We start from the raw sequence: 8,445 nt of genomic DNA on the forward strand, positions 1-8,445 counted from the left end.
GAGGCAAAAAAGACGACCTCGGTCCCGGCCACAACCAAGCTCTATACACGCATGTGCATCACGCACGCCCGTCGGCAGACGCACACACCTCCTTGCTCCATCATCGCGAAGCCACTCCTCATCCTCATACATACTAGAAGGAAGCTCTAGTTCACACATTGGTCAAAACATGGGCAACCAAAACCTTGACCAAAGTATTGGCTAGCCAAATTTTAACAGGCCTAGCTTGGGCTCAAACAAACGCTGAAGTTGATGTGGAAAAGGGCCAGCCGCCACGGAGGCAAGCCTGTAAGCCCAGTTCTGAAGTGTAGTGGTCTTTGCTGCTGTGGAGGACTGTAGACGCAGCTGCTGCATTCCGCGCGTTCCCGGTCATGGCTATCTCCTCGCCCTCCCCCGGCTTCCGCCTCTCCCTCCACCTCCAAAACCCCACCCCGACCCCCACCCCCCACCCAGGTCCCAACCGCAAGCCCCGGCCGACCCCGACCACCGAGACGCTGCGTCGCCGCCTCCTCCGCAAGGGCGTGTCCGCGACGCCCAAGATCCTCCATGCCCTCCGCAAGAAGGAGGCCGGCAAGTCGCTGCGGCGCGCCAGGAAGGAGGCCTCCGCTGCCGCCGCGCCGCCGAAGGAGGACGCGCTGGTGGCAGAGGAGGAGGCCCGCTTCCGCGCGGCCGCCGAGGAGTACCGCGTCCTCATGGGGCGGCCCTGGCACGGCGCCCGCGGCGTCGTGGGCCCTCCGCGCGCGGCCTCCGGCGAGGAGGGCCTCGTCGGCCTGCGGAAGATGCTCGAGGAGAGGAGCGGTGACAGATTCCAGTGGCTTCTTGACGGCGACGTAGAAAATGAGGGGGCGGAGGATGCCAAGGGGAAGCAGAGGCGCGTCGGCTCCGGCTGGATTTCGGAGGTGGGGGACGAGGAGAGGAGGATTGAGCTGCTGATCAGTAGGTAAGCGATGTTTCTTACGCTTGCTCTTTCAAGACTTTCTTGATTTGTGACCCATTTAGCAGCTTGGGGGTGGGAAAAGAATGATAAAAAAGTGACCAATTTAGCTCCATGGGCAGGCACCTTAAAGGCAGTTATTATAGAGTTAGCATGGATTGTATCTCATAGCTAGACACATGTTTTTTATATGAGATTCATACTTAATTATCAAGTCACATGTGAACTGGAAGTGTTCTGTTTTCCAAAATTCAGTAAACAAGTTTGTCCACCAGGCTCAATGAAGGGGACCTTAGTTTGGGTGATTGGAGGCTTACTAGAATGATGAAACAAGCTGACCTAATATACAATGAAGATAATCTATTACAAATACTCAAAGAGCTCGAGGCAAAGGGAAACTGGAGGCAGGCTGTTGCTGTTACCGAGTGGGTGTACAATGAAAACAGTTACAAGCATCGAAGAAGCAGGTAATTTTCTGTTTATGCATTCATTTTGTACTCATTTCCTCCTTTCCAGCCACTGTAAGCATAATTTATGGTACAAAATTATGGTGGAATATCAATAACTTAACTTATATGATTATTCCATGTCTAGGTTTGTCTATACAAAGTTACTGTCAATCCTTGGGAAAGCATGGATGCCAACTGAAGCACTGCGGATTTTCACCATCATGAGGGTAGTTTTATTTTTTCCCCATAATCATAATTAATTAATTAGTATGTTTCCCTCTTTCAAAAAAAAAAAAGTAACTGACACAGACGTTTTATCTTGCTTCACATCAGGGAGATGCTCAAATATACCCTGATATGGCTGCATACCATAGTATTGCTGTTACACTTGGTAGAGCTGGCCTTCTCAATGAGCTAATTAAAATAATCGATTATATGAGACAGAAGCCTTCAAAAAGGGTAATGATGATGCGGCGCAAAGATTGGGATCCTTGTTTGGAGCCGGATGTTCTCGTTTATAACTCGGTTAGAGTAGCTTCTGCAACTTTTCTTTTCATTCCTTTTTCCTAGTTCCCTCTTGGAAGAAGTCTTGATCTTGTTGAAAAGTTGATTGTCTTGTCACTTCGACCTTTGGTTTTATAGGTTCTTAATGCCTGCGTACTATCACAGCAATGGAAAGGGGTATTTTGGGTGTTTCAGAAAATGCGATTCGGTGGATTGACACCTACAGGAGCGACATTTGGCTTGGCAATGGAGGTAAATTGTTTACTTGATGATTGGTATTGAAATTTGGGTAATTTGGTAACATTTTTCTATTCTTGTTTGGTATACATATTTAGAAATAGTTTGTGGCATTTATATCTCGACGAAGATATCACTAATTTATTTGATTATTACCATGTTTTAAATTATTATTATGGGTACAATCTGTTAAGATACGATGCTAAAACTTATTACCATATTTTAACATATTATTGACAAATTGTGTTTGTTTTTGGGAACCACAACTGTTAGTTAGCCAGGCCTGTCTTATTGCAGATACTCTTCAGGCTGTAATACATGCATCTGGTTTACTGTTGGTCTCTGTTTGTATTGTTCTAGAGATTCAGTGCTCTGATTTTGCCCTGCCTGTATTAATATTACCCTTATGTCAAGTTATTTATCTTCCTCCTATGCCTGTCCTTTATCTCATATCTTCATTTGTCCAATCTGTTCCACTCTCAAGGAAATAATATGGTATCACATTTAAGAAAAATATGGTGTTTTTTCTTTGTTGAGTCTGTCATTTGTTTTACCATATTGTTATTCTTACTGGGGCTGCTTTCTGAAAGGTCATGCTTAAATCCAAGAAGTATGAGTTTGTCCAGAAGTTCTTTGAAAAGATGCAGAGAAAAGGGGTACCTCCAAGAGCGATAACTTATAAAGGTAGCGCTGCAGTAAGCTTCATCTGATGTATTGCATTCATGCATTGTAGTTATATTCATTGGATTTGTTATTTGACATTTCAGTTATGTAGTTGACCTTCAAATATTTGCACTCAGTGTTAGTAAGAGCCTTCTGGGAACAAGGGAAAGTAAATGAAGCAGTTGAAGCAGTTAAAGACATGGAACAAAGAGGAGTCGTTGGAGCTGCAAGTGTGTACTATGAATTAGCTTGCTGTCTTTGCAATAAAGGAAGGTGGAAAGATGCTATGTTACAGGTTTGTGATTGATCATGTATACATTTATATCTGCAATCATACTGCTTTCTTCTTTTTGGTGTAACTAGTCAAATAGTGTTGCCTTCTGAGGTTTGTGCTAGATATGATTTGATTTCTTCATCGAGATTTGTTTAGAAAAACAGCCCAGGAACCATGCCATATGTCCTACCAAGGTTAGGAGAAATGTGATAGCTTTTCTTTGGCTGGCAAAAAAGCTGAAGAAAAAAGATGCTCTGATCTTTGATGTGTGTATGATCTTCTGAGAATAGCTAATCTGGTTGTTACTGGAAAAGCCACGAGGTATGAATTTGTGCCCACTAGGGGTTCTTGCCACCTCAAGCTGCACTTATCTGCTGAAAGTTGAGTTCTGGCATGCAAAATCTCAAATGCTACTAACACAAATGGTGGTGTTTAATTTACTAATAAAGTAGAAATATATATTTTGGACTTGCTTTACATAAAAATATATCGGTAAAGGGCAGCCCCAGTGCATGTAGCTCCCACTTGCGCAGGGTCTGGGGAAGGGTCCGACCACTTTGGGTCTATTGTACGCAGCCTTTCCCTACATTTCTGCAAGAGGCTGTTTCCAGGACTTGAACCCGTGACCTCATGGTCACAAGGCAGCAGCTTTACCACTGCGCCAAGGCTCCCCTTCATAAAAATATATCGGTACAATACTAAATATAATCAATTTAGGTAGTTCGGTACAGACTACCAGTCAAAGTTAAGGAAGTTTGACGACTCAAATTCTAAAACAACACGTCTTTGTGAACAGCGGGAGTAAGAGACTAATTTAAAACTTGAAACAAACTGAGAAAGACAGCACCTTAAATAATCCTGAAAATGTTGTGCTGAGGCAATGATGCATTACCACATAAGACTTCCAAAGCTAAACACTATGAATATTCTTGGTCAAAGTTGTTTATGGGATACCATGTCTTGTCCAACACGTCATATATTCTAGAACAGAGAGCACAGAGGATACGGCTTTCCTCTTCTATTGCGGGTTTTGTTTTGTATCTCCACTCTGGCTCCATTTTCTTCCTGGAGTCAAATTAAGTAATCTTACTTCCGCAGAACACTGGCATTACTGTTTTGATTCCTTATTGCACGAGTAATATCTCCATGTGGGGACTTGGAGAGTAAAGAAAAGAAAGGGCAGCCCCAGTGCATGTAGCTCCCGCTTGCGCAGGGTCTGGGGAAGGGTCCGACCACTTTGGGTCTATTGTACGCAGCCTTTCCCTACAAATCTGTAAGAGGCTGTTTCCAGGACTTGTCACAAGGCAGCAGCTTTACCACTGCGCCAAGGCTCCCCTTCAGAGTAAAGAAAAGAAATGTATGCAATATATTCTTATGATAATTTTTCTGTTTCAGGTTGAGAAGATGGAACAGCTTCGCCTCACTAAACCACTGGAGTTCGCATTTACTGGCATGATCCTAGCCTCTTTTGATGGTGGGTATATCTCCGAGTGTATCTCGATATTTGAATCAATGAAGGACTACTGTACTCCAAATATTGGGACGATAAATGTCATGCTAAAAGTGTATGGACGCTGTGATATGTTTGGGAAGGCAAAGGACTTGTTTGAGACCACCACATATAGTGTTTGTAGTTCTCAGCCACATACCCGTGACCATTCATCACTTAAAGCAGACGTGTATACATACAGCTCTATACTTGAAGCATCTGCATCCGCCCAACAGTGGGAATATTTCGAAAATGTATACAGACAGATGACTCTTTCTCAACACCATCTAGATCAAAGCAAATATTCATGGTTGCTCATCAAGGCATCCAGAGCTGGAAAGGTGTGTTTATTATCTACTACCCCATAACCTTTTCTGAGATATATGACTTCGCGTTTCAATTCTGAACACAATACTAGCTAAGATCCATGTTTGGATAATATGTTCAAGATATCTGTGCAAATATGGCCTTTTACATCGTATTTAACAAATAAAAGTAAAGTTGTGTTCATCATGGAGTTAACATTTGTTTGCTATCTAATAATATTAATATGGCTACACCCCTGTTTGTGTGACAGTTTGTACTCTCCAGAAGAAATGTGGCACCTGAAACTCCACCTTATAATGATCGTCATTGTCATCATCATCCAAGTTGTTTTTATTTCTTTCATATCCAAATTTATTTCAATTTGCATTGGCAGATCTTCTTCAAGTTTGTGCTAATTTGTGCATCTGACCTCAAGAGAGGGCATTCCAAATACCTTTAGCCTGCTACTAGGAATTGCCGCGGAGTGTGCTTGCACCGAAGGTGACCAAGTGCAGAATTATTTACTCATCGTGCTTTTGTTTTGCAGCCCTATTTGGTGGAGCATGCACTTGATTCAATACTTGAAAGAGGAGAAATCCCTGACGTAGAGCTGTTCACTGAAAATATTTGCCAAACTATTGCTGATAGCGACCATGCAAGGACACTGCATCTCATGAATACTATGTCTGCGTCTTCAGTCGAGATGAATGAACAGCAATGGAGCGATCTACTTCAGCAAAATTCACATCGATTCAGGGTGGATGCGTTGAAAGACCTGATAAGGCACCTCAGTACTAGTGATGCCATCAAAACAGATCCCGGACTTGGTTTTGTAAGAGCATTGCAGTCCCAATGTGCAACAATGTTGACGAAAGACGCTGAAGAGCCTCAAGCAGATAATTGTTCACATAGCAATCTGATGGAACAGGATGAGCTCTCTTGCAAGGACTCATTGGGTAGTCATGAATTATCTGATTCCAGTACTGATATCCCTGTATCAGGTGTCAAAGCTGGGTCGGGTGGGGACATTGTACTGCATGGTCCGCATTCAGAAGATGAACATCGTAATCTTGCGCACTGGGGCACACAGGTATCTGCCATCGACAAAGTGCTTGATTCCATGAACTCATTTGGTAACTGTAGTTCATATGAAAAGATGCCGACAGCATCAGAAATTCTCGAATCATGGGAGCAGGAGTGTGTTGAGGACATATTTGCTCCGAAGAAGGGAAGCAGAGAAACTATGAGAGGATAAATGAATGAAGCACTCAGGCATGTTGTTTGATGTTATTAGTGTAAAATTCAGACATCAATTTGAACTGGCCTCAGGCCTGGTTAATGCGGAAATAATGGAGTCCCGCAGGCTTTGGTTGCTTCTGGTTGTTGTGATCCCACCATAGTTCTGTAGAAGAGTAAACCAACCTGTGAGTATTTATTTGCACACATGTTCTTTTGTTGCACAAATTATTTGCGGAGATGTTGATAAGTGCTGCTCTGGGGTAAATATGTGTGGTAGTTTAGGGACAAACCTGTGTATTAACTTCATTTGTAAGAAGTGGATCGGATCGCGAAGGATACTTAGGCACATGTTCTAGTAGGAACTGTAATAGAACTCTGCTTTTTTGCATAACAAATCACATCAATTTGTGAATCACCGATTGTGGGTGCTTGCTCGAGCCAGTAATGAAAAAAATAGCTCCATGAGCAAAAGCCCCAGAACCATGACAAGCAAGATTTTGCAGTTGTTAACATGTACAGTGGGTGTCGCAATGAAACACGAGTGCGTAGCTGCGCACATTTTGGAGTTAGACGGTTCCATTTTAACCTCGTTTTGAGTTTCCTTTTCGAAAAAACTTCATTTTGCAATTAGGAAAACTTTTTCTGAGATTTTTTTACATATGTTAGATTTTCCTTTTTTGAGCAGACTGATATTTTTTTTGTGAGAAGTATTGAGCAGACTGAGTTTTTTTTTTTTGAACACTTTTTATTTATCATAGCAACTTTATTCACTAAATAATAGCCAGATCGTTTACATAGCGTGCGAGAATAAAGTCAGGGACATTCGATTCCCAAGATTCAGACCTACTAATGCTGAAACAATGTTTTGCTAATGCATCCGCCACAGTATTTGCTTCTCTGCTACAATAACCGAAGGCGATACTAGCGAACTCCATGGTCACAAGAGAGCACTCTGCAATGATTGGAACATCAGTTCCCATGTAAGCATTTGGATCAGATATTGCCTCCAACGCCACCATGCTATCAGACTCTATGATGACCTTAGTACAACGCAGATTTGCTGCTAAAGTTAAGCCACTTCCAAACAGCTGATAATTCTGCTGAGTGAACATTAGAGACATGGGGTAGAACACATGTTGCAGCTGCCAAAAATTTGCCCCGATCATCACGAGCTATAGCTCTGCGCGCTCCTGACAAAGTTTCTGCATGAAATGACGCATCCACATTCACTTTAACAGCTCCGTCAGTTGGCTTCTTCCAGAGCAGACTGAGTAGAAAAGAGATTTGGGAATACTACACGGGAAAACCGCAGATGGGCCGTATTAACGGGCCTGGATAGCTCGGCCCAAGAGGTGCGGGCCTTTAGTGGGCCACAATTAGTTCTCTACAGAAATAGTCCAAGTGCCATAAATAGCCCAACAGGTCCCGCCATTCACGTGCAGGTGCCGCGGCAAAAGTAAAACCCTCGTTTAGCCGTCGCCCTGACCCCTACCGATCTCTCTCTCTCTCTCTCTCTCTCCTCGCCGGCAACCGGCAGCGGCGGGCTCCAAAGGCGACCGGCGCGACGCTGTGAATGTGAGCGACTTCATCGATCTCCTTCCCACTACCTTCTGCTTTCTTCCGATTTCATTTCCATGTCATCGTATACGCACTCGCCTCGCCAGGCGACGATTGAAATCTGCCCTACCTGATTCAGTGATTCTGCTGCGTGATTTGTTTTGCATGACTAACTCGATCCTTAGCTACTATGTGAATTTTGTTTCCAAACTCGTTTTTAATGAAATCTCTTATCGGAATCGCATCACAAACAAAGACGTAAAGTAGATCTGGTCTCAACCATTTTTTGCCGCCGGTCGTTACTTAACATTAGATTACATACACTTTGGGACCCAAGCTGATATTTCGAACAATCTCCATGTAATCATTGTATTCGTTGACCTTTTCGAGCCGTCGCCCTGACTCCAGATTGCTTTCATGTCAACAATGAATCCTCCTCGCCAATACGCCGCAGCTGCGAGCGGACACGTTGTGACTAGTGACATGGACGACTAGTGACATGGACGACTTCGTCTTCAGCGGGGAGGCGGCGGCTGCTGCTCGCTCGGTAAGACTGCCATGCACACCTGAAAAAACAAAATGATATATGCCCAGTAGTCAGTAAATATAGTTAGTGTTTTGCTAATAACATGCATGCTGGCTTTCAGTTTTTAGGTTTAAGTCCATTTCCGGACTTCAGAAAGTCTTTTTCTCTCAAAAGATCGTCCAAATCAAAATACGTTTTGACCATTTCCTTTGTTTTGAAGGCAACTTTAAACTAGACACCCCGTTTTGATATGTTTTCACGAGTTTT

At 43.4% G+C, this 8,445-nt stretch overlaps 1 protein-coding gene across 1 annotated transcript; it reads left to right on the plus strand.

The window, feature by feature from the left end:
• Positions 1–356: 356 nt before the first annotated feature.
• LOC123060552 (pentatricopeptide repeat-containing protein At5g67570, chloroplastic) lies at positions 357–6,431 on the plus strand. The gene is made up of 9 exons (XM_044483315.1): positions 357–940; positions 1,210–1,401; positions 1,529–1,610; positions 1,717–1,908; positions 2,026–2,139; positions 2,715–2,808; positions 2,925–3,082; positions 4,457–4,891; positions 5,404–6,431. The coding sequence occupies exons 1-9, from the start codon at positions 372–374 to the stop codon at positions 6,109–6,111; spliced, it is 2,544 nt and encodes an 847-aa protein (XP_044339250.1). The 5' UTR covers positions 357–371; the 3' UTR covers positions 6,112–6,431.
• The last annotated feature ends 2,014 nt before the right edge of the window (positions 6,432–8,445 follow it).

This window comes from Triticum aestivum, chromosome 3A (genome assembly GCF_018294505.1).
Source record: "Triticum aestivum cultivar Chinese Spring chromosome 3A, IWGSC CS RefSeq v2.1, whole genome shotgun sequence".
Lineage (NCBI taxonomy): Eukaryota > Viridiplantae > Streptophyta > Magnoliopsida > Poales > Poaceae > Triticum > Triticum aestivum.